The 24,338-nt window shown below is 46.5% G+C and overlaps 2 protein-coding genes across 7 annotated transcripts; one reads left to right on the top strand and one right to left on the bottom strand.

The window, feature by feature from the left end:
• Positions 1-109: 109 nt before the first annotated feature.
• Positions 110-1,974, top strand: eif4e2 (eukaryotic translation initiation factor 4E family member 2; the record flags this gene model as incomplete). Its single annotated transcript, XM_046359488.1, is given in 3 exon segments — positions 110-246; positions 359-436; positions 660-1,974. Coding segments are annotated over 2 exon segments (186 nt in total), but the record flags the coding sequence as incomplete, so codon positions are not given.
• A 134-nt stretch (positions 1,975-2,108) lies between these two features.
• LOC124041656 (phospholipid scramblase 1) lies at positions 2,109-22,266 on the bottom strand. 6 transcript variants are annotated; one of them, XM_046359483.1, is made up of 12 exons: positions 22,138-22,266; positions 20,789-20,913; positions 20,096-20,309; positions 9,759-9,825; positions 9,496-9,604; positions 8,318-8,675; positions 8,087-8,164; positions 7,713-7,905; positions 3,212-3,323; positions 2,921-3,020; positions 2,722-2,780; positions 2,109-2,421 (listed from the first exon to the last, which is right to left on the bottom strand). In XM_046359483.1, exons 3-12 carry the CDS (start codon positions 20,115-20,117, stop codon positions 2,395-2,397), a joined length of 1,125 nt encoding a protein of 374 aa, XP_046215439.1. In that variant the 5' UTR covers positions 20,118-20,309; positions 20,789-20,913; positions 22,138-22,266; the 3' UTR covers positions 2,109-2,394. The 6 variants fall into 6 exon arrangements, with proteins under 6 accessions (XP_046215439.1, XP_046215438.1, XP_046215440.1 ...); XM_046359482.1 differs by lacking the exon at positions 22,138-22,266 and having other exon boundaries at positions 20,789-21,593; XM_046359484.1 differs by lacking the exons at positions 9,496-9,604; positions 22,138-22,266 and having other exon boundaries at positions 20,789-21,584.
• Positions 22,267-24,338: the final 2,072 nt, after the last annotated feature.

Genomic DNA, 24,338 nt, shown 5'->3' with positions numbered 1-24,338 from the left:
TAGAGCCAGACGTGCAAACACACGCACACACAGACACGCACACACACACATTCACTGTTCCAGTGTGTATTGTTGCCAACACCATGCTTCCCTCATGTCTTTCCTCCAGGAGGACATCATCTCCATCTGGAACAAGACAGCCAGTGACCAGGCCACCATTACCCGGATCAGAGACACTCTACGTAGGGTCCTCAACCTACCACCCAACACCATTATGGAGTACAAGACACACACCGACAGCATCAAGTAAAAAAACACACACACACACAAACACAGAGCTAATGCCTGAGCTACTAGGCGTTTAGCTCATTAGGCTAACACCGCCTGTGATACCTGGGGGGGTTCTGTCTGTTCTCAGGGCCTGGGAGGACTTCCATGGTCTGGTGAACGCTGTTGGTGGTCGCTAGCCTCTAAAGCTGTGAGTTTCTGCAAAAGGGTAGGAGCGGCTATGTCTTAATTCATATTCCTACATGCATACACTGGCTTGCCTCATGTTCTTGCCTCTGTTGTGCCTCTGGGCATGGAAATCATGACACTAGTCATGGTCAGTACTATTATTAGTCCTGCTGCATTAGTACGCGAGTAGTCAATTATAGGAACTGAGTGTTTCAATAACCTAACTGTCTCTGTTTATGTTCGTCTCTCTCTCATATCTCTAGATTTGTGTGTAGTGTCTTTTGGATGAAATCCGGAGGAGTAATACCTTTAAGGATCAGTACTGTTTTACATGGCGACAGCGAGGGAGAGATAGGGAGATAAAGAGAGGGGGGACAGTGGCCTTCCTTTCTATGGCTCATGGAATCTACTGTACGGAACACGGAACCAAGCTGTCGGTTGGTTGGAGCTTTTTTATCTGCCTGTCAGTCAGAGATGAATGAAACCTCAGTGGATGTATTTTTTTCAAGTGACACTGTCCCTGATCTGCCAACAGAGGGAGACTGTGCGACAAGCATTTGGTGATTTGGCCAATGACTGTTGACGGAATCTTCTTCTAACAGAATATTAAACCAAACCCTTCCCATAAATAGGTATAGGCAGTATATTCATCATTGTGTAGCACAATCACAGTTCCCTCTGGTAGAGTTTTAAATGTACAGCAGAGAAAATGTATCTGTTTTCTTTTAAACTCTGAAACTAAAACAGGGTTGCAGGTGGAAGTTATTTTATCATAGTGCAGTATTTTAACTACAATGCCTCTAGTCATTTAAACTAGAAATATTATGGCGTACAAAAATATATTTCTAGAAAAAGCTATGTCCTTTTGAGAAAATCTATTTACTTAACGAGAATCGAGAACTTGATTCTTTACCTTTGACCAGAAAGTTTTCAACCCAAAGGATGGGGACCATCCTAAAGGGGGACCGTGGGTAACGTGAACCGGCCTCTTTAGAATGGACTGCCTAGCTGCCTATATCACTGTGCCTGGCCTCGAGACGGACCCAACCCAGATGAAACATTCTAAATGCCTTTCAAGATCCCACAGTGAAGATGGACATAACGATACAACTCTAACAACAATGTAACAATGTTATCTGTGACAACATAATCTCTCCAGTGTGGAATGGTGGTAGCCTGGGTGTCAGTCTGTTTCTGCTCTCTTGCCAACTCCTCATGCAAAACAGTTTGGCTTGACAATGATCATGGAGTTAGTCAAAATCACCAACAGATCTGGGACCAGGCTAGAATGGTGGCCCTGTTGTGATATTTTCCCCGGGGTAGAAGGAGTCCCTGAACACTGACCTGGAATCAGCTCATCTGACCCCCCCTCACCATTTAGTGCTACAAAACAGAAACTGGTCCCAGGCCAGAGCTTGGGGCTCCTTCTATCGTATCCCCCCTGATGAAATACTGCCCAGGATTGGGTGGGTGGTGCTGGAAAAAGGGTGTCTTGTCAAAACGAGGAAAGTACTGTCTGATGGATATACACACCTGATGGATTATAGCAATAAATGTTGATTATGCATCTGCTGCTAACCAATGGCTTCGGTGTTCTATTCTGTGATGTCACCGGTGGCGTATGTTGGATGAGGAAAACGTATCTTTCCAAACTAAGATAGTTTGAACTGATTGTCAGTCAGTCATTGTTGTGATGGGAGTATAAGCCAATGCAAGGTATCTATTAAGATTTATTGGATGTATCTCTTCTACTAGGACAACTAAATGAGAACTAAATAAAGGAAAGGAGGCCATGCCATGCAGGCCAGGACATCTTTGGTGTCGCTAACATTTGCACCCCTCCCCCAAACAACTGTCCATGTGTTCAATCTCTGATGATGCGGCGGCGTGGCATCGGGCGAAGCTGTGAAACTCGCCGATGGTCATTTGGCCTCTGCAGTTCTCATGGTCCACTTTTGATTACCTACATTTTCTCATCTCTGGTTGTCTGGTGCCGGTTCAGCTCATCTCAAAGAACATATAATTCTAAAGAGAAAGGGAGAGAAAGAGAGAGAGAGAGAGAGAGAGAGAGAGAGAGAGAGAGAGAGAGAGAGAGAGAGAGAGAGAGAGAGAGAGAGAGAGAGAGAGAGAGAGAGAGAGAGAGAGAGAGAGAGAGAGAGAGAGAGAGAGAGAGAGAGAGAGAGAGAGAGAGAGAGAGAGAGAGAGAGAGAGAGAGAGAGAGAGAGAGAGAGAGAGATCAATGTAGGGAGTACAGAGTTTGTCAGGTTCACGTTGTATTCATTGATTCCCGCAGTATTTTGTGGGAGAGTTTTTCTTCGTGCTTACCAGTAGGAACGTGGCCGCCAGCAGAAGAAGTTTGGTCTGTGATGTCATATCCTGTGGAACTGCAGGATTGAGACATTTTAGGAGGAGAGGGGGTTTTGCCGTGTTCTTGAACAGTAGATACTTCTATCTGTTTTGAAGGTAAAGCTATTAAGCCAAGGTTGAACTATATGGCTTCGGGTGTAAACGAAGGATAACTCACCCTCTAACCCAAAGTATTCATGATCCATGTTGCACTCTTCATTAAACCCAGGCCATTTCTTCCATATGGAGCCAATTTTCTCACCGATGGCTGAGACCACCTGATGTTTGACAAAGAGATAGAAATGCATACAGTAAAACGGAAGTGATGAAACAGATATTTGAATATGGCATAAATTACCTAAGGAAATAATTATTCTAAAATTAATGAAATAATATGATAATCAACCAAATATCCGACCAATCAAAGTCAATCAGATAATGGCTGTTATTGACCTGAAATGATAATGACCTGGAATTCTTGGTTAGAGAGGCATCGGTAGGGGCAGCATGATCCCTGGATTCTTATAGTGGAGGTTCCATCGGAATCACACACTTCCAGGAGAGGGGTGAACATACTCCATCTGTTAACAGGTACAACTGGTGAACACACACACCTCCCTCCATACACACAACCCCTCCTGCACCCACTCACAGACGCTGATAAGAGACCAATCCTGGGTGGTGATTGTTCTTGTTGTTTTGTATTTTGTGGTCCTTCCGTAGCTCAGTTGGTAGAGCATGGCGCTTGTAACGCCAGGGTAGTGGGTTCGATCCCCGGGACCACCCATACGTAGAATGTATGCACACATGACTGTAAGTCGCTTTGGATAAAAGCGTCTGCTAAATGGCATATATTATTATATTATTATATTATTTTCTAGCGTGGGTTGATTGGTTGCATGGTCGGTTGGATGATTAAGGTTTCAGCTGGTCAGTTTTCTATTGCATTGCACCACTGAGACCATTTTCCACTTGGTGTCATAAGAGGTCTACCGGGGTGACCCCTCCATACTGTAGAATAGAGATACAACACAGATCTCATTTAAACTTCTACTTTGCTCTGAGCTCTGTTAATTAGATACAGTGATTCTGGTGGCCTTGTCTGCAAGCTCTACTAAATGAACACACAAAGGAGACCTCTTCTAGCCCTAGAGAAATACTTGGGAGAGAGAGGGAAAGAAAGGGGTTGGGCATTTCATAGAGAGCGAGGGAAAGAGAGATGGAACGCAAGAGAGAGTTTGGGCATTTCAGAGAGCGAGAGAGAGAAATAGAGGAAACGATGGAGAGGGGGTGGGCATTTGGTCAAAAATAACTAGGCCTACAGTCTTTTCCATTTTTTTTCCACTAAATTAGCCACCATTTTGATCGACTGGTGTGGAAACGGTGATGTAATGAGGGAAAACAAGAGGCGCAGCCGCTGTTTTTCCGAGTAGGAATGTGTCAGAGTGGGCGCAACTGGTCGAAGGAAGTCGGGTGCAGGAGAGCAGAGATGAGTGAACACTTTAATCAGGCAGAGAGGAAAACAGCCGGACGCAACTGCGTCACAACTCTGGCCCAAAGAAAAAGCGGTAGCGCACAAAATCACACAACATGGTAGAAAATAACAAAACCACGGGTTAACAATACCCTGCGCACAACCAGCCTGCAGCGTCACACACGTAACGAACAAACAAAACCACGGGTTAACAATACCCTGCGCAAAACCAGCCTGCAGCGTCACACACGTAGCGAACAAACAAAACCACGGGTTAACAATACCCTGCGCAAAACCAGCCTGCAGCGTCACACACGTAACGAACAAACAAAACCACGGGTTAACAATACCCTGCACAAAACCAGCCTGCAGCGTCACACACGTAGCGAACAAACAAAACCAGCCTGCAGCGTCACACACGTAACGAACAAACAAAACCACGGGTTAACAATACCCTGCGCAAAACCAGCCTGCAGCGTCACACACGTAACGAACAAACAAAACCAGCCTGCAGCGTCACACACGTAACGAACAAACAAAACCACGGGTTAACAATACCCTGCGCAAAACCAGCCTGCAGCGTCACACACGTAACGAACAAACAAAACCACGGGTTAACAATACCCTGCGCAAAACCAGCCTGCAGCGTCACACACGTAACGAACAAACAAAACCACGGGTTAACAATACCCTGCGCAAAACCAGCCTGCAGCGTCACACACGTAACGAACAAACAAAACCACGGGTTAACAATACCCTGCGCAAAACCAGCCTGCAGCGTCACACACGTAACGAACAAACAAAACCACGGGTTAACAATACCCTGCGCAAAACCAGCCTGCAGCGTCACACACGTAACGAACAAACAAAACCACGGGTTAACAATACCCTGCGCAAAACCAGCCTGCAGCGTCACACACGTAACGAACAAACAAAACCACGGGTTAACAATACCCGGCGCAAAACCAGCCTGCAGCGTCACACACGTAACGAACAAACAAAACCAGCCTGCAGCGTCACACACGTAACGAACAAACAAAACCAGCCTGCAGCGTCACACACGTAACGAACAAAGAAAACCAGCCTGCAGCGTCACACACGTAACGAACAAACAAAACCAGCCTGCAGCGTCACACACGTAACGAACAAACAAAACCAGCCTGCAGCATCACACACGTAACGAACAAAGAAAACCAGCCTGCAGCGTCACACACGTAACGAACAAAGAAAACCAGCCTGCAGCGTCACACACGTAACGAACAAAGAAAACCAGCCTGCAGCGTCACACACGTAACGAACAAACAAAACCAGCCTGCAGCGTCACACACGTAACGAACAAAGAAAACCAGCCTGCAGCGTCACACACGTAACGAACAAACAAAACCAGCCTGCAGCGTCACACACGTAACGAACAAAGAAAACCAGCCTGCAGCGTCACACACGTAACGAACAAACAAAACCAGCCTGCAGCGTCACACACGTAACGAACAAACAAAACCAGCCTGCAGCGTCACACACGTAACGAACAAAGAAAACCAGCCTGCAGCGTCACACACGTAACGAACAAAGAAAACCAGCCTGCAGCGTCACACACGTAACGAACAAAGAAAACCAGCCTGCAGCGTCACACACGTAACGAACAAACAAAACCACGGGTTAACAATACCCTGCGCAAAACCAGCCTGCAGCGTCACACACGTAGCGAACAAACAAAACCACGGGTTAACAATACCCTGCGCAAAACCAGCCTGCAGCGTCACACACGTAACGAACAAACAAAACCACGGGTTAACAATACCCTGCGCAAAACCAGCCTGCAGCGTCACACACGTAGCGAACAAACAAAACCAGCCTGCAGCGTCACACACGTAACGAACAAACAAAACCACGGGTTAACAATACCCTGCGCAAAACCAGCCTGCAGCGTCACACACGTAACGAACAAACAAAACCAGCCTGCAGCGTCACACACGTAACGAACAAACAAAACCACGGGTTAACAATACCCTGCGCAAAACCAGCCTGCAGCGTCACACACGTAACGAACAAACAAAACCACGGGTTAACAATACCCTGCGCAAAACCAGCCTGCAGCGTCACACACGTAACGAACAAACAAAACCACGGGTTAACAATACCCTGCGCAAAACCAGCCTGCAGCGTCACACACGTAACGAACAAACAAAACCACGGGTTAACAATACCCTGCGCAAAACCAGCCTGCAGCGTCACACACGTAACGAACAAACAAAACCACGGGTTAACAATACCCTGCGCAAAACCAGCCTGCAGCGTCACACACGTAACGAACAAACAAAACCACGGGTTAACAATACCCGGCGCAAAACCAGCCTGCAGCGTCACACACGTAACGAACAAACAAAACCAGCCTGCAGCGTCACACACGTAACGAACAAACAAAACCAGCCTGCAGCGTCACACACGTAACGAACAAAGAAAACCAGCCTGCAGCGTCACACACGTAACGAACAAACAAAACCAGCCTGCAGCGTCACACACGTAACGAACAAACAAAACCAGCCTGCAGCATCACACACGTAACGAACAAAGAAAACCAGCCTGCAGCGTCACACACGTAACGAACAAAGAAAACCAGCCTGCAGCGTCACACACGTAACGAACAAAGAAAACCAGCCTGCAGCGTCACACACGTAACGAACAAACAAAACCAGCCTGCAGCGTCACACACGTAACGAACAAAGAAAACCAGCCTGCAGCGTCACACACGTAACGAACAAACAAAACCAGCCTGCAGCGTCACACACGTAACGAACAAAGAAAACCAGCCTGCAGCGTCACACACGTAACGAACAAACAAAACCAGCCTGCAGCGTCACACACGTAACGAACAAACAAAACCAGCCTGCAGCGTCACACACGTAACGAACAAAGAAAACCAGCCTGCAGCGTCACACACGTAACGAACAAAGAAAACCAGCCTGCAGCGTCACACACGTAACGAACAAACAAAACCACACACAGATATGGAGGGAACAGAGGATAATATACACGTATGGTAATGAGGGGATGTAAACCAGGTGTGCTGGAAAACAAGACAAAACAAATGGAAAATGAAATGGAGATGGCCGGTGACGTCGATCGTCGAACACCGCCCGAACAAGGAGAGGGACCGACTTCGGTGGGAGTCGTGACAGAATGAAGCCACATTCCTCCCCACCCAGGACACCAGCAACCCAGGTTATCCATCCAGACAGCTGTGCTAACTCCCCCCAGTTTATCCTCCCTGGAGACTGGGCAGGAGAGAGGAGCACCACCCATTCTATTTACAGTCCTGGGTCGTATTCAAAAAGAGGAAACAGTCTGAAATGGAGGGACTATCTGAACCTTAACAAACACTCTTTTCGTTGTCCGTTGCACAGCGTTTTGTTTCTGGAGTGAGTGGGGGTAGGGATAAATGTGAGAAATATTCTGGGAGAGAGGTAGAGGTTAGAGGTTGATTTCAGAATAGACCTACCGCTGTCGTACGCTCCCTATGAGCTGCCGTTTGGGGGTGTAGACCCTCATTTCCATCAAGCAGCAGCCAAGGCAGCACGCGTCCACCCTGAGGGGTCTTTCAAACAGGAAGACCTGGCGGGCCTGGCGGTCAAAACCTTGTAGGGAGCAGGACCGTGCCGGACCGCAGCAGTGCAGACACATACAGGAACTCTCTGAGAAGGAGAAACACAGAGGGCCCAGTTTGAATAATGAAATGGTAACTAGAAAAATGTCCATCTCAGGTGGGCAATAAAATTATATTCTATAGATACTATTCTATGGCCACAGCTCTGTCTGTCTGCAGACACATTACACTATACGTGTAATGGCTGTATGTTACTGTTAGTATTGTACCTTCTACAGCCACAAAGAGCTGCTCACTGCTGTCCCCGGTGGCAATGCTGTAGGTCCTGCGGGACACACATTGTGGACCTGGAACACAGCAGCATGACATGACCAGGTCAGAGGGACTATCACTAATACACACTCATACAGTGTCTGATAGAATCCATAGGCAAATTGTTAGCAGAAAATCATTCTTTAATCTGATGTAACTGTATATTTCACACATGAAGTTGCACTAACCTTGCAGCTCTGGCCTGGCTGTGATACGTAGTTGGCTGACTGCGTCCAGGAGAGCCAGACCCTCCTGTCCACCCACACCATTCAACCACTGCTCCCCTGCTATCTCTGGCCCTCCAGAAGCCCTGGGCCTCATGTGGCCATTCTCCCCTTTACCCCCCGGACCTCCAGGGCCTAGGCCCTGCTGCTGGTCCTCTAAGCCCAGGTCAGGTGCCCCGTGGTGGGGTATGGAGCCAGGCAAACCCTGGGGATTGGTGGAGAGCCTCCTTTGACTGTGGAAGGCTCTGAAGAGCCTCTCGATGTGCTTCTCTCTCTCCAGACGGCCGAAGGGAAGGGGCTGGGTGGTCACTGCTGACATAGTCTGGGACAGGATGCAGGAAGTAATGACAGGAAGTACTGTTCAAGGTTAGGGATTTATATATATAAATAGAGGACTCTGTGCACACAGACACCAAAATGGGACAGATACAAAGTAAAAAAGAGTCCTCTATCATTCTCTATGGGTCAATTACATTTGAATCCCAGTCTATTCTCAATTCAGGAAGTACACTGAAATTCCAATTGTCATCAATGCTCTTCAATGAGGAAATATTGTAATTGGGTTTACTTTCAGAATTGACTGGAATTGAGAGGGAATTGTCTATCACTCACTTTATCCCAATATTATCACAGTATTAACCCCAATAATCTGCAAATTAGATCAGAACAATCCAAAGGATTGACCCCAAAATTAACAGAAAAACAAATGTCTCTAAACATGTGTCTGCCTCCACAGTCAACACATCCCTGGCACTAGGACAATCTCACCTCTCTGAAGACGGAGTGGGGAAGCAACACAGTGGCTCCTGGCTATTTCATATTCACGTCACAGCATCACTGAAACCACTACATCCATCTCCTATTGAAAACCTGTCACAATCTACAATACCACTGTCGATTCGTATTTGATGACACGTTAAGTTGCTCTTTACACTTCTCAAACCTATGTAGTTACACCGTAGTTACTCTAGTAACGCCATTTTATTAAGGTATTGCTTCCGTTGCTACTTGAGTAATTAGTGTAAATACAGAGGTATTAGAGCCATTTAGCACGTATCTAACCCATGTCTGAAACCGACTGCACATAGTCTGACTCCATGGACTCACAGCAAAGTGTAGCACATTGCACAGTTGTTCCTTACACAGTCGTGGTGACACTCTGTTTGAAAGCACTGTGTATTCCGCTCCAGAAGCAACAAGTGTTCAACGCTGGTCAATGGAGTGAGATCAACCTCTCTGTCTGTCTTTCTCCTCATATGGTAAAAAAATACAAAATCCTCCACAACATTATTTTCATGATAAGTTACATAGCAGCAAAGTATGTACAGTGTTGGTGGTTAACAATTAATATAGATGGAAGTAAGTATGTTTTTTAAACAAATGTTGCCATTTGTCAAGCTCTTACCGTCTAAGGTCCACTCCCTGGTATCTCTTGATTGAAGTATTGAAGTAAGTGTCTAGCAGGCAAGCATCTGGGTTTAAAAAAAGGGATGGGTGAAGTAGGCTTATATCTTAACATTCTAGTGTGTGTGGGTGTGTGTATGTGTGTGTGTTTGCGAGGAGTGTTATGGAGGGGTGGGGGGGGGTGGGGTTCTCAACCCACTGGTCTCTCTGACTCTGTCTCGCCCCGTCCAGTTTCCATCCCAACCAGCCGGATTTTTCTTTTGTTGGGCCAGAAAGGCACCACTCACCCATGTAATTGAGATCCTGCTTCTGGGAGAGGGGGTGGGGGTGAGGGGGGCAGGAGAGAATCGGGGGATGGCTGTGTGGGAGAGGGCGTATAGGGAGACACCCCCCATCTCTCTCCATGCCTCCGGAATTTGTACAACCCAAATGTGATTGGTTGGCATTTGGTTATGATGAATGGCATTGATCCTTACATTTTGGTTATGATGAATGGCATTGATCCTTACATTTTGGTTATGATGAATGGCATTGATCCTTACATGGAGGTTTGGCTGATTTCTAGAAATGATGTTGAATGTGTGAACAAAAAGTTGTTATACCATGACCTTTAATAAGAAAAAGTTCATATTTGAACAAAAAACACTATGTTCAACACACTAGATTTCAAGTAAAATAAAAATCATTAAGTAAACCATTTTACAAAAAACATGAAGAATGATGGTTGCCTTAAAGTAAGTACATATTTAGTTTTTATTTAACCAGGTAGGCCAATTGGCAAAAGAGGTATTGTAGCCCAAGAATTAGCTGGTATACTTTGTCGGCTAGCGGGGAGATGGGCCAAGCTCGAGGCTAACTGGTGCTTGCTTCGGGACAGAGGCATTAGCCACTCTGTTGCAGCTAGCTGCGATGATCCAGTGTAATGGTCCAGAGCAGCAGGAATCCAGTGATGTGGTAGAGAAAAGCAGTCCGCTCTGGGTTGATATTGCGCTGTGCAAACTGGCAGGAATTGACCAAACTAAGGCTGGCTGGTGTCCGAGCTAAAGGTGAAGACCGCTAGCAGTGGCTAACAATGACTAATAGCTAGTTAGCTGGCTAGCTGCCGATGGAGGTTCCGGTAATAAAGTATAAAAATAGCAGATCCGTACCACATTGGGTGAGGCGGGTTACAGGAAAGTATATTTAGTTCGTAGATGGAAAGTGAGATGACGATATATACGGAAAAACCCCAGAAGAAACAGACTATTTACATGGGACAAGACAAACACATGACTGCTGCGCCATCTTGGAATTGTTACCAGTGTGATAAAAATGTTGCATATTACTCCGTGGTAATATCTCTGTTTAAAAACACCTTCAACCATTGCTCTGAATCACACATATCATGCTTCTAGCATATAAGGCATCAGTGCCCATGGTCAAGCCCTCTGTACACAGCACGGGCATCTACTGCCAAAACCCTTCTCATCTCAGTGAATGAGCAAACTCATAGACTGCAAAGCCTGTGACAGACCCACATGGTTTAGTTTCAGTCTCAGACCCCCAGTGCATACATAACCATAGATCTTTCAAAGCATTCTCTAGCCACACAAACCGGTGCTAAACCCCATTCATTACATGCCTCCTTGTTTATGTATATGTCATGCCCTTTCATATAGTGCTACCCCAGTAGATTTGCTCCAGTTTCATTCCTAGAGGAATTGTTATTCCCTAAAGGAGGAAGGCACTTCCAATGGTACCCATGAGGAACGACAGCGCCATGGTGATCAAGCACACCCTGTCAACCACCCGTCCAACCAGGAACCACATCTTCTGGCACAAAATAGTAGCCGTGCATCACCCAGGTGTGTGCAACACTTTGGGGAGACTCACACTCTCTAAGTAATTTTGTTGCTGGGCACTCTCGGCGGTATGTTTGTAGGATGCCAAACACTGGCGCACCTCCGGTGAAGCCTAGGCCAGGCTGGCCCCCAATTCTTGGGTCGTACCCCCCTCCAGACCGATATCTAGGGTCAAATGTCAAACAGAGAGCTATAGTGATAAGAAATCAACCGATACATATTGTTTGAAATGTTCTTGCTGCTGAAATGGAACATGTTGTAACATTTGACATGACACTGTCCTTATTAATGCGTCATTATTCCTGTCAGTACAGTGCAACAAGTATTGTAGGTACTCATTGTCAGGGGAAGACTGAAACAATCATTCAGGCACGGAATTTGACTCCATCCCAGGCCACCCTGTTCACACAAGCCACTAGACCGCTAATTTTGTAGGCTAACCCTATTTGTTGATGTAACTGGGAAGAAAGTTATTCACATGACAAAATACAAACATTTGGGGCTGACCAACATGTAGCCTCTCTGAACACTGAGTTCTCAAGGTATGCTATTGGCTATGGGTGCACCCTCAAACACTCTCTAGGAATACACCAATCATAGCACATACAAATGTACAAGGCTAGACACACAAAACTATTAGCCTGCACTTTTTAAAAAGACAAGGAGATATACAGAGTTAGCTCAAACGTTCAAATGATTATCTTCATATTCAAGCATCAAGCATAGCAAAAGTATCACACATTCACTGAACTTGTCATGCAGGTGAAAGAGGACCCAAAAGCGACTTGGCGAAAACAGAGTCTTTAATCCAGTAAAGTAAATACAATCAAAAAACACAACTTTCACTCGAAATGACGAGGACAAACTGGAGACTCGATCTTGAACAGCAGGTGAACAGCAGGTTGCCTCGGGAAGGCACTTGAACCAAACAGACTCAGACACCTGCTCACCACGCAGCATCTGAGGAAAACACGACACGACAGGGCGATACACAAACACAGCACGGTGAATTCTAGACAAGGAACCGACAGGGCAGAAACGAATAACAAGGAGAGAAATAGGGACTCTAATCAGGGAAAAGGATCGGGAACAGGTGTGGGAAGACTAAATGATTGATTAGGGGAATAGGAACAGCTGGGAGCAGGAACGGAACGATAGAGAGAAGAGAGAGCGGGAGAGTGAGAGAGGGAGGGGGAGAGAGAGGGATAGAAAGAGGGAAAGAACCTAATAAGACCAGCAGAGGGAAACGAATAGAAGGAGAAGAACAGGGACAAGGCATGATAATCAATGACAAAACATGACAGTACCCCCCACTCACCGAGCGCCTCCTGGCGCACTCGAGGAGGAATCCTGGCGGCAACGGAGGAAATCATCAATGAGTGAACGGTCCAGCACGTCCCGAGACGGAACCCAACTCCTCTCCTCAGGACCGTAACCCTCCCAATCCACTAAGTACTGGTGACCCCGTCCCCGAGAACGCATGTCCATGATCTTATGTACCTTGTAAATAGGTGCGCTCTCGACAAGGACGGGAGGGGGGGAGGGAAGACGAACGGGAGTGCGAAGAAAGGGCTTGACACAGGAGACATGGAAGACAGGATGGACGCGACGAAGATGTCGCGGAAGAAGCAGTCGCACAGCGACAGGATTGACGACCTGGGAGACACGGAACGGACCAATGAACCGCGGAGTCAACTTACGAGAAGCTGTCGTAAGAGGAAGGTTGCGAGTGGAAAGCCACACTCTCTGGCCGCAACAATACCTTGGACTCTTAATCCTGCGTTTATTGGCGGCTCTCACAGTCTGTGCCCTGTAACGGCAAAGTGCAGACCTCACCCTCCTCCAGGTGCGCTCACAACGTTGGACAAACGCTTGAGCGGAGGGAACGCTGGACTCGGCAAGCTGGGATGAGAACAGAGGAGGCTGGTAACCCAGACTACTCTGAAACGGAGATAACCCGGTAGCAGACGAAGGAAGCGAATTGTGAGCGTATTCTGCCCAGGGGAGCTGTTCTGCCCAAGACGCAGGGTTTCTGAAAGAAAGGCTGCGTAGTATGCGACCAATCGTCTGATTGGCCCTCTCTGCTTGACCGTTAGACTGGGGATGAAACCCGGAAGAGAGACTGACGGACGCACCAATCAAACGACAGAACTCCCTCCAAAACTGTGACATGAATTGCGGGCCTCTGTCTGAAACGGCGTCTAACGGGAGGCCATGAATTCTGAATACATTCTCGATAATGATTTGTGCCGTCTCCTTAGCGGAAGGAAGTTTAGCGAGGGGAATGAAATGTGCCGCCTTAGAGAACCTATTGACAACCGTAAGAATCACAGTCTTCCCCGCAGACAAAGGCAGACCGGTAATGAAGTCTAGGGCGATGTGAGACCATGGTCGAGAAGGAATGGGGAGCGGTCTGAGACGACCGGCAGGAGGAGAGTTACCCGACTTAGTCTGCGCGCAGTCCGAACAAGCAGCCACGAAACGGCGCGTGTCACGCTCCTGAGTCGGCCACCAAAAGCGCTGGCGAATAGACGCAAGAGTGCCTCGAACACCGGGATGACCAGCTAACTTGGCAGAGTGAGCCCACTGAAGAACAGCCAGACGAGTGGAAACAGGAACGAAAAGGAGGTTACTAGGACAAGCGCGCGGCGACGCAGTGTGCGTGAGTGCTTGCTTAACCTGTCTTTCAATTCCCCAGACTGTTAACCCGACAACACGCCCATAAGGAAGAATCCCCTCGGGATCAGTAGAAGCCACAGAAGAACTAAACAGACGGGATAAGGCATCAGGCTTGGTGTTCTTGCTACCCGGACGGTAAGAAATCACAAACTCGAAACGAGCGAAAAACAACGCCCAACGAGCTTGACGGGCATTAAGTCGTTTGGCAGAACGGATGTACTCAAGGTTCTTATTATGGTCTGTCCAAACGACAAAAGGAACGGTCGCCCCTCCAACCACTGTCGCCATTCGCCTAGGGCTAAGCGGATGGCGAGCAGTTCACGGTTACCCACATCATAGTTGCGCTCAGATGGCGACAGGCGATGAGAAAAATAAGCGCAAGGATGAACCTTATCGTCAGACTGGAAGCGCTGGGATAGAATGGCTCCCACGCCTACCTCTGAAGCGTCAACCTCGACAATGAATTGTCTAGTGACGTCAGGAGTAACGAGGATAGGAGCGGACGTAAAACGTTCTTTTAGAAGATCAAAAGCTCCCTGGGCGGAACCGGACCACTTAAAACACGTCTTGACAGAAGTAAGAGCTGTGAGAGGGGCAGCAACTTGACCGAAATTACGAATGAAACGCCGATAGAAATTAGCGAAACCTAAAAAGCGCTGCAACTCGACACGTGACCTTGGAACGGGCCAATCACTGACAGCTTGGACCTTAGCGGAATCCATCTGAATGCCTTCAGCGGAAATAACGGAACCGAGAAAAGTAACGGAGGAGACATGAAAAGAGCACTTCTCAGCCTTTACGTAGAGACAATTCTCTAAAAGGCGCTGTAGAACACGTCGAACGTGCTGAACATGAATCTCGAGTGATGGAGAAAAAATCAGGATATCGTCAAGATAGACAAAAACAAAGATGTTCAGCATGTCTCTCAGAACATCATTAACTAATGCCTGAAAAACAGCTGGCGCATTGGCGAGACCAAACGGCAGAACCCGGTACTCAAAATGCCCTAACGGAGTGTTAAACGCCGTTTTCCACTCGTCCCCCTCTCTGATGCGCACGAGATGGTAAGCGTTACGAAGGTCCAACTTAGTAAAGCACCTGGCTCCCTGCAGAATCTCGAAGGCTGATGACATAAGGGGAAGCGGATAACGATTCTTAACCGTTATTTCATTCAGCCCTCGATAATCCACGCAGGGGCGCAGAGTACCGTCCTTCTTCTTAACAAAAAAGAACCCCGCCCCGGCCGGAGAGGAAGAAGGCACTATGGTACCGGCGTCAAGAGACACAGACAAATAATCCTTGAGAGCCTTACGTTCGGGAGCCGACAGAGAGTATAGTCTACCCCGAGGAGGAGTGGTCCCCGGAAGGAGATCAATACTACAATCATACGACCGGTGAGGAGGAAGGGAGTTGGCTCGGGACCGACTGAAGACCGTGCGCAGATCATGATATTCCTCCGGCACTCCTGTCAAATCGCCAGGTTCCTCCTGAGAAGTAGGGACAGAAGAAACGGGAGGGATGGCAGACATTAAACACTTCACATGACAAGAAACGTTCCAGGATAGGATAGAATTACTAGACCAATTAATAGAAGGATTATGACATACTAGCCAGGGATGACCCAAAACAACAGGTGTAAACGGTGAACGAAAAATCAAAAAAGAAATAGTCTCACTGTGGTTACCAGATACTGTGAGGGTTAAAGGTAGTGTCTCAAATCTGATACTGGGAAGATGACTACCATCTAAGGCGAACATGGGCGTAGGCTTCTCTAACTCTCTGAAAGGAATGTCATGTTTCCGAACCCATGCTTCGTCCATGAAACAACCCTCAGCCCCAGAGTCTATCAAGGCACTACATGTAGCACCCGAACCGGTCCAGCGTAGATGGACCGACAAAGTAGTACAGGATTTTGATGGAGAGACTTGAGTAGTTGCGCTCACCTGTAGCCCTCCGCTTACTGATGAGCTCTGGCTTTTACTGGACATGAATTAACAAAATGTCCAGCAACTCCGCAATAGAGGCACAGGCGGTTGGTGATCCTCCGTTCCCTCTCCTTAGTCGAGATGCGAATCCCTCCCAGCTGCATGGGCTCAGTCTCTGAGCCAGAGGAGGGAGATGGTTGCGATGCGGAGCAGGGAAACACCGTTGATGCGAGCTCTCTTCCACGAGCCCGGTGACGAAGATCTACCCGTCGTTCTATGCGGATGGCGAGAGCAATCAAAGAGTCCACATCTGAAGGAACCTCCCGGGAGAGAATCTCATCCTTAACCACTGCGTGGAGTCCCTCCAGAAAACGAGCGAGCAGCGCCGGCTCGTTCCACTCACTAGAAGCAGCAAGAGTGCGAAACTCAATAGAATAATCCGTTATGGACCGTTCACCTTGGCATAGGGAAGCCAGGGCCCTAGAAGCCTCCCTACCAAAAACTGAACGGTCAAAAACCAGAATCATCTCCTCTTTAAAGTTCTGGTACTTGTTAGAGCAATCAGCCCTTGCCTCCCAGATAGCTGTGCCCCATTCTCGAGCCCGGCCAGTAAGGAGTGAAATGACGTAAGCAACCCGAGCTCTCTCTCTAGAGTATGTGTTGGGTTGGAGAGAGAACACAATCTCACACTGCGTGAGAAAGGAGCGGCACTCAGTGGGCTGCCCGGAGTAGCAAGGTGGGTTATTAACCCTAGGTTCTGGAGGCTCGGCAGGCCAGGAAGTAACAGGTGGCACGAGACGAAGACTCTGGAACTGTCCAGAGAGGTCGGAAACCTGAGCGGCCAGGTTCTCCACGGCATGGCGAGCAGCAGACAATTCCTGCTCGTGTCTGCCGAGCATGGCTCCTTGGATCTCGACGGCAGTGTAACGAGCGTCTGAAGTCGCTGGGTCCATTCCTTGGTCGGTTCCTTCTGTCATGCAGGTGAAAGAGGACCCAAAAGCGACTTGGCGAAAACAGAGTCTTTAATCCAGTAAAGTAAATACAATCAAAAAACACAACTTTCACTCGAAATGACGAGGACAAACTGGAGACTCGATCTTGAACAGCAGGTGAACAGCAGGTTGCCTCGGGAAGGCACTTGAACCAAACAGACTCAGACACCTGCTCACCACGCAGCATCTGAGGAAAACACGACACGACAGGGCGATACACAAACACAGCACGGTGAATTCTAGACAAGGAACCGACAGGGCAGAAACGAATAACAAGGAGAGAAATAGGGACTCTAATCAGGGAAAAGGATCGGGAACAGGTGTGGGAAGACTAAATGATTGATTAGGGGAATAGGAACAGCTGGGAGCAGGAACGGAACGATAGAGAGAAGAGAGAGCGGGAGAGTGAGAGAGGGAGGGGGAGAGAGAGGGATAGAAAGAGGGAAAGAACCTAATAAGACCAGCAGAGGGAAACGAATAGAAGGAGAAGAACAGGGACAAGGCATGATAATCAATGACAAAACATGACAGAACTTGAACACAAGCTACAACAAGTATAATACAAAAGTCGAAAAAGCACTCCTCTACAATTTTTTTTAGATTACAATGTTCACTAACTGGTGTCCATAAAGTAAACAGCACACAATACACACATCTATACACTGAGTCAATGAAATTGAACATTGGCTACATAACTGCAAGTATAATACGAAAGTCCAAAAAACATGCCTTAGAACAAAATCTTTAACTCACAGCGACTTTTATTTCACCTTTGTCAGAGTCATAGCATAGCTACGAGTACCATTAAGTAATTACCACTACCAGTAGGCAGAGCAGCAACTCACTGCTCTCTGCCATCTTGTCAATGATGTCAGCTTTGTCAAGTCCCATCTCCTTCTCTGTTGCCATCAAAAGGATGCTTCAAGGTTCTCTTGAGTAAGGGAGGTTCTTAGGCGGTTCTTCACGAATGTCAGGGTGGACAAGGTCCTCTCGCAAGCCACCTGAGTGATGGATAGGGGAACTTGTAGCCCAAAATAATGATGTGATACGCATCCGTGAGCAGGAGAAGATAGCAACATATCGGGCAGTTTTTACATGTAGAACAACTTCTGCTCACCAACTCCACCCTTTCATCAGGATCCTCAAAGCCTTCCCCTGATTCATCACTGGCAGCCCTGGTGTTGTACTCCTCCAATGCTGACTGTTTCAGTCTTTCCCACTGTTGTGCTGATCAGTTCAGCCTGCAATGCCTCAACAGGGGCGTGTTCATCAAATAACAGTTAAGCATTTTACTGAGCTCCTTCATGGCTGTCTTTGGAAGGCCCTTTTCTCTGATCTCAGGACAATGCTTTGGAGTCATGCAGGAGACGTCTGCAAACAGAGCTGCATTTGCTGCATAACGGCGGTGAATACCTTCAACAACAGTGTCCAGTACCACATTGTGGATCTTGATTTTGTAATCCATGTCTGCATTAGTATTAGGCTCGTCTTCTGCCAACTCACCCGGTTCTCTTCTTTTTCCTGCTGTTGTTCTCTTCTCTGAGAGTGCAGTCTGAGACTCGGCATCACAGTCCTGCTGCTCCTCCAGAATGCCATTGGCCCACTCAACAAAGTCATCTGCTGCCCACTTCACACCCTCAATGTCTCGGACACACTTTCTCAGGTTATCCTCTGTTCTCGTCACTGAGTGTTGTGCTGTTACGATATCCATGCCACTTGTTTGCAAGCATTTAGAGAGATGGGGACTTCTGCTCAAAAATCCTGAGAAAAACCTCAGTTGTAGGTATGGTTTCATACTTTAGGAGAGCATCCTTGTACCCTTTAGGAGAGCATCCTTGTACCCTTTAGGAGAGCATCCTTGTACCCTTGGGCTTTGCTTCGGATGGCAGGTTTAATGGTCACATCCTGCTCAATTCTTTCCATAGTGATGACCACATCCGCGTAAAGGGAACGGTCAGGCTTTGCAAAGATTCCAAATACTTTCCTCAAGGCCTCGTCTTTGGCCCCACCAGCCGTCTGTGTCTCCTGTCCTCACATCTTCGGAGTGGAATACATTGGGAATGACTCTTTGAGCGGTTTGTTTTGGGTGGTACTGAAAAAATAAGTCAAAATCCTTGGACTGAGGACGGGGGAAATAATCAAACGGATTTTCAGTGCTTTCGCTGTGCCTTTCTATGTTCCCTGTACTGGGCTCTGAACGAGATTAACATGGTAAATAACAGTCCCCCTGATAATCTCAGAAATAAAACACTTTTTATTCTAAAATAATAGCCTACATGTTTAGGTTTGTGCTCTTCAGTTGTACATGAAGGTTCCTGCTCTGAGTCTGACTCTGAACTGACCATCATCTCCAGTTCTGCAGGAGCACCTGAAGCTCCAGTGCTGCTGCTGCTTCCTCCTCCACCTTTCATTAGTGTATCAGTAGGCTACATTAATACGGCTCTGTTAAAAGGGGGGGTCTCTTCATTTTTCCCAGAGCGCTAAATCATTGTAGTAACTTGTAATGCTGGTACTAATGGTGCTAATGATCTTGGTCATTTCCTGTGCTGTGTCACACAGGCTACTGTGTTACGTTCATGGATGTATCATGGTTACATTACTGTAGCCTGTTTCACTGTACAGTGGATGTGCACTTTCTCCAGCTTATGTGGCATGAGTCATGACCGAGTCCTGGCAAGTCCATAGTCTAGGTTTACTATTTTTTACTAGTTGAAACATATTGCCTTCAATGTCATATTTTGATCGCTATGTTGCACTCATTGCTATGATGTAATTCCTGAAGACGTAAGACGTGCAAACGGTTTAGCCTACCGGCCGCTGTGTCACCATTATTAGCTAGGCTACTTAGCTAGCCATGCTGGGTGTCGTGTGTGTGTATCAGTGTGTGTGTTTTTGACTGACCTGGTCCCTTACTGGCGAACATGTCGCTTATTTTGCAGCATTTAACTGCGTCTGTGGCAAGGGCCTTTCTCTTTTTATTCTCTCCCTCTCTGCTCCACCGTTGCTTTTCTGACCGTCCATTTCGCCGTGCAGCTTGTCTAAAAGGTAGAGAGGCAGGTAGACGGTTGCGATGTGCGTCACGGAGAGACCTGGTGTCCTTTTTGACGCGGGGACACTGCAGCGAGAGAGTGAGAGGATTGAGAGGATGCGTGGATTCTAACCCTAACCCTCTAACCTTAACCCTAGCTCTAACCTTAACCCTAACTCTCACCTTAACCCTAGCTCTAACCTTAACCCTAACCCTAGCTCTAGCTCTAACCTTAACCCTAACCCTAGCTCTAACCTTAACCCTAACCCTAACTCTAACCTTAACCCTAACCCTCTAACCTTAACCCTAACCTCTATCTTTAACCCTAACCCTCTAACCTTAACCCTAACCCTCTAACCTTAACCCTAACCCTAACCCTAGCTCTAACCTTAACCCTAGCTCTAATCTTAACCCTAACCCTGGCTCTAACCTTAACCCTAACCTTAGCTTTATGTCAACATCCTGGTTCAACCCTTAACTGTAAGTGCAGGGTAGGTACAGTGGAACCAAAGATTCCCATCAATTCCCCATATTCCCCTGGAAAATATCCTAGTAACCCTACTCACAGGTCTTCTCCAGTGCAGATTTCATCAGGCTGTCCCTCTCTGAGCTTGTAGAACATGAGTTCCAACCGGGCTGTATTCATGGTGTATTCCTCCGCCTTCGGGATGAGTCCCAAGGAGCTGCAGCTCTGGCAGGGGACCAGAAATATGTTACGCCCTCCGTTGGTACTGTGACCATTACTGGATCTGCATCCGGTCGGATCTGCATCCTCAGAAGCCAAGGCAGGAGGTTAAGCAGGACATGAAGTCAACAAGGTCAAAGGTCAACACCACCAGAGCAGCCAAACTTTCCTTTATGGCCTAACAACAAGCCATCTCATAATGCCCATGTATTATGAGATGTATTTGAGGCATGAACGCTTTTGACAAACTTGCTGATCACAGTCTTACAGTCTTACCTTCCTGACTTTATTTGTCTTGATGTATGTATTGGCAGCCTGGTCTCATAGACTAGATTTAACATAGTAAAGTCAATTCGTGACTCTCTAATTAGTATGATATGTTACGTTTAGTATGATTACTGTAGATAAGTCAGATGGTTACTTAAGGTGGTTGGTCGGGGTGAATGGTGTGCGTCTAGAAACCCAAAGGTTGTGAGTTAGATTTTTTTTAAAGCATTTTAAATCATTAGCAACAATTCAACTACTTAATACTTTTTAGCTACTTTGCATGTTAGCTTCCCTTTTCCCTAACACTAATTGTAAACCTTTTAGCTAACCTTTCCCCTAACCTTAACCCTTTAACCTAACTCCTAAACTAAATCCTGACATTAACTTTAACCCCTAACCTAGCTAACGTTAGCCAGCTAGCTAACATTAGCTTCCCTTTTCCCTAAACCTAATTGTAACCCTTTTAGCTAACCTTTCCCCTAACCTTAACCCTTTAACCTAACTCCTAAACTAACCCCTAACCTAGCTAACGTTAGCCAGCTAGCTAATATTAGCCATCTATCTATAATTTGTAACATATTGTACGTTTGGCAAATTCATAACATATAATATGAGTTGTAATTAGTAACATATCATATGAATGCCTGATGGACATCCACAAATTAATACATACCATACGGAACGTGTCATATCATACTAAATTGCTTGTCTCCGATTTACATACAGGATGATATGAAATGCTCTGAGACAAGTTGGTATTGGGGGTCCATAGAGACACTTTTGCACACGACTCAGTTCATTTCTACAATGGTGTTGACAGACATCACAAAACTGCAGGTACCTGCAAAGACATATTCACCTTTATATTATCAGAAGCCATTGAGACAATACAGGTTCACAATGTCAATAATTCTTCCCATAATAACTCATTTAATAGGATCTCTGTGGTTAAATTGGCCTTACTTTCCTATAAGAGCCTGGGAGGTTTCTAGAAGGATGAGGAAGACAGCCTGGGCCAGGAGGATCATGATGGACACGGTGCACTTCTGGAACCCCACAACCACAGAGAGAGTCAGTCAGTTGATGGATGATCAGGAAGAACACCCCTTCCTGGTACTCTAACTTATCTTTAGTGTAGAGCTGGTTAATCAGCTTCTTAGCAGGCCTGTGCTTGATGATCCACTCCCCATTCTCTGGCAACAGTAGAGAGCTAGAGTTCATATGAATAGTGTCATGACTTCCAGATATGCTGCTTAGAACAATTCTGGCTAGAAAGAGAGAGAGAACGAGAGAGAACGAGAGAGCGATGGATGTTGAGAGAACTTTGCATTTGTTTTTTTTAGGGAATATATAGAGGATATATTACACAGTGATTTAAACAACAAGTATGAGGAAGAACACATTGGTCAACATGATAGACAGCTTACTGATAGGTAAAGGTCTGTGTTTTTGCATTCGTCCACCTGATCCTAATTTTTTTTAAACAGTCCCAGAAAATAACAACAGTTTAAGAAAGGAAGGTACTTTAATATTCCGATTTTTTCACTTCTTCAATCTCTCCCTGTCAGCCAGGCCAGGGACAATACTCCTAACAAACATGCTAATGTCTCCTTTCAGCATGCTGTCTTGTAAACAGTAATGGACGACCGTGTCTATGGATGTCTGTGTTCAGTTCCCAGACCCACAACGTTAACGAGAGCGAACTAGTTCTCACAGAGGAGGACAACCAGCTTGTGGAGTGGGTGGTGATCGACCCCGAGGCCTCAAATCACTGAAGAGGTTGGGGGTATGTCTTGGCTGAGGGGATGTTTTTCTGATTGGGAGTGTGTATGATGCCCACACCGGAAGAACATGGTGAAGTTCTGCCAGTCGAAGAGGAAGTAGTTGGCGATGATGGAGCGGGCGCTTCGGTAAATGGTATTTTCATTGAAAACAATCACATTAAGATACATAAATGTGAGCCAGAAATGATTTGATATTGAAATAAAAATAGCTGCATTGGACTTTTTACACTTCCAATACACTGGCTTTGATTTGTCAGCTAAAGCAAAAAAATACTTTGGATACTTTCCCCAATGGTATAGAAATATACACGGAACTAAAATGATCTATTAATGTATACTGTATCCCACCCCCCCAAAACAGCTACCCACCCCCCATGAAAAACAAAAACATTATTCATCTCAAAATACAGATTCCCTGAGGGCATCACACTGTAGCTCACATGGCTTTTTCATTCTAAGTATTTGTCTATTTATTCACTTTGAATCGAGCAAAACGTGTCTGATAGCAATATTCTTGAAGCTTCGTTTAACTCATTGTTATTACACAACACGTCTGCCACACACTCAGAAAATCTAGGCTACTGATCCACGCCTTGACATTCCTCCCAAATACCAACCGAATTTCCTCCAATTAACAGCCATGCTAACAGGAAAATTAGACGCTAACATTCTTACCAGCGTTTATACCTTCATGTGGTGGTACAGAGCTATAGGCCTACAGTATGTTGATACGGCTGTGGCCTATGCTTTGTGTCTGGCCGGGTCTGTTTTAGCTGTCGCATAGTTGAGAGGTGTTCCTGTAAGTAAGCATTTCATTGTACTGCGTACACCTTGTGTATCCTGTGCATATGACAAATAAACCTGATTTGATTTAGGAGCCCCAAACCTCTTTTGCTCTCACTCTGTGCAGGCTTTTGTTTCAACCCATCAACTAGTTATGGTGTTCACAATAGATTAGTAGTTGAATCTTGAATGGCTCAACATCCATTTTGACTCGAGGCAAAGTCCTCACAAAAGCGAGTCTGAGCCATTCCTTTCCCCAACCACCTTCATTACCCAAATGTCTCCCATCAGGGTAACATCTAATCTGGAAACAGTTAACATTAGTCTTCTGGTCATTCATAAACAATTGCTTGTAGATAGTGTGTATACAGAATCCTCAAATCATCATGTCAGACCTGAAAGACAATCTCAGCTCTATGACCAGTGTCTGGGAATAGGGATAACAGTGAGAGAGGGAGAGAGAGGTGAGGAATTAGGAGACTCAGAGTAGAGAGGAGTGGGGTTGATTGTTACCCTAAGACTCAACCCCCCCACCATGGACCAGAGCAGCTGCTGTGTTGACGGGAAAGCTAATGTTAATGAGCCGGAGTTCAACAG

This window comes from Oncorhynchus gorbuscha, linkage group LG08 (assembly GCF_021184085.1).
Source record: "Oncorhynchus gorbuscha isolate QuinsamMale2020 ecotype Even-year linkage group LG08, OgorEven_v1.0, whole genome shotgun sequence".
NCBI classification, from domain to species: domain Eukaryota; kingdom Metazoa; phylum Chordata; class Actinopteri; order Salmoniformes; family Salmonidae; genus Oncorhynchus; species Oncorhynchus gorbuscha.
This window is presented reverse-complemented; position numbering and strand designations above follow the sequence as displayed.

Bases quoted from the DNA above. Each gene is read 5' to 3' on its own strand.
- LOC124041656 (XM_046359483.1), bottom strand. From the start codon at position 20,117: ATGTTCGCCAGTAAGGGACCAG. The intron at 3,324-7,712 runs GTAGGTCTATTC...ACCTGTTAACAG, and splicing joins ATAGGGAGCGTACGACAGCG to ATGGAGTATGTTCACCCCTC. The intron at 2,781-2,920 runs GTGAGTTATCCT...TCAATCCTGCAG, and splicing joins TGAATACTTTGGGTTAGAGG to TTCCACAGGATATGACATCA.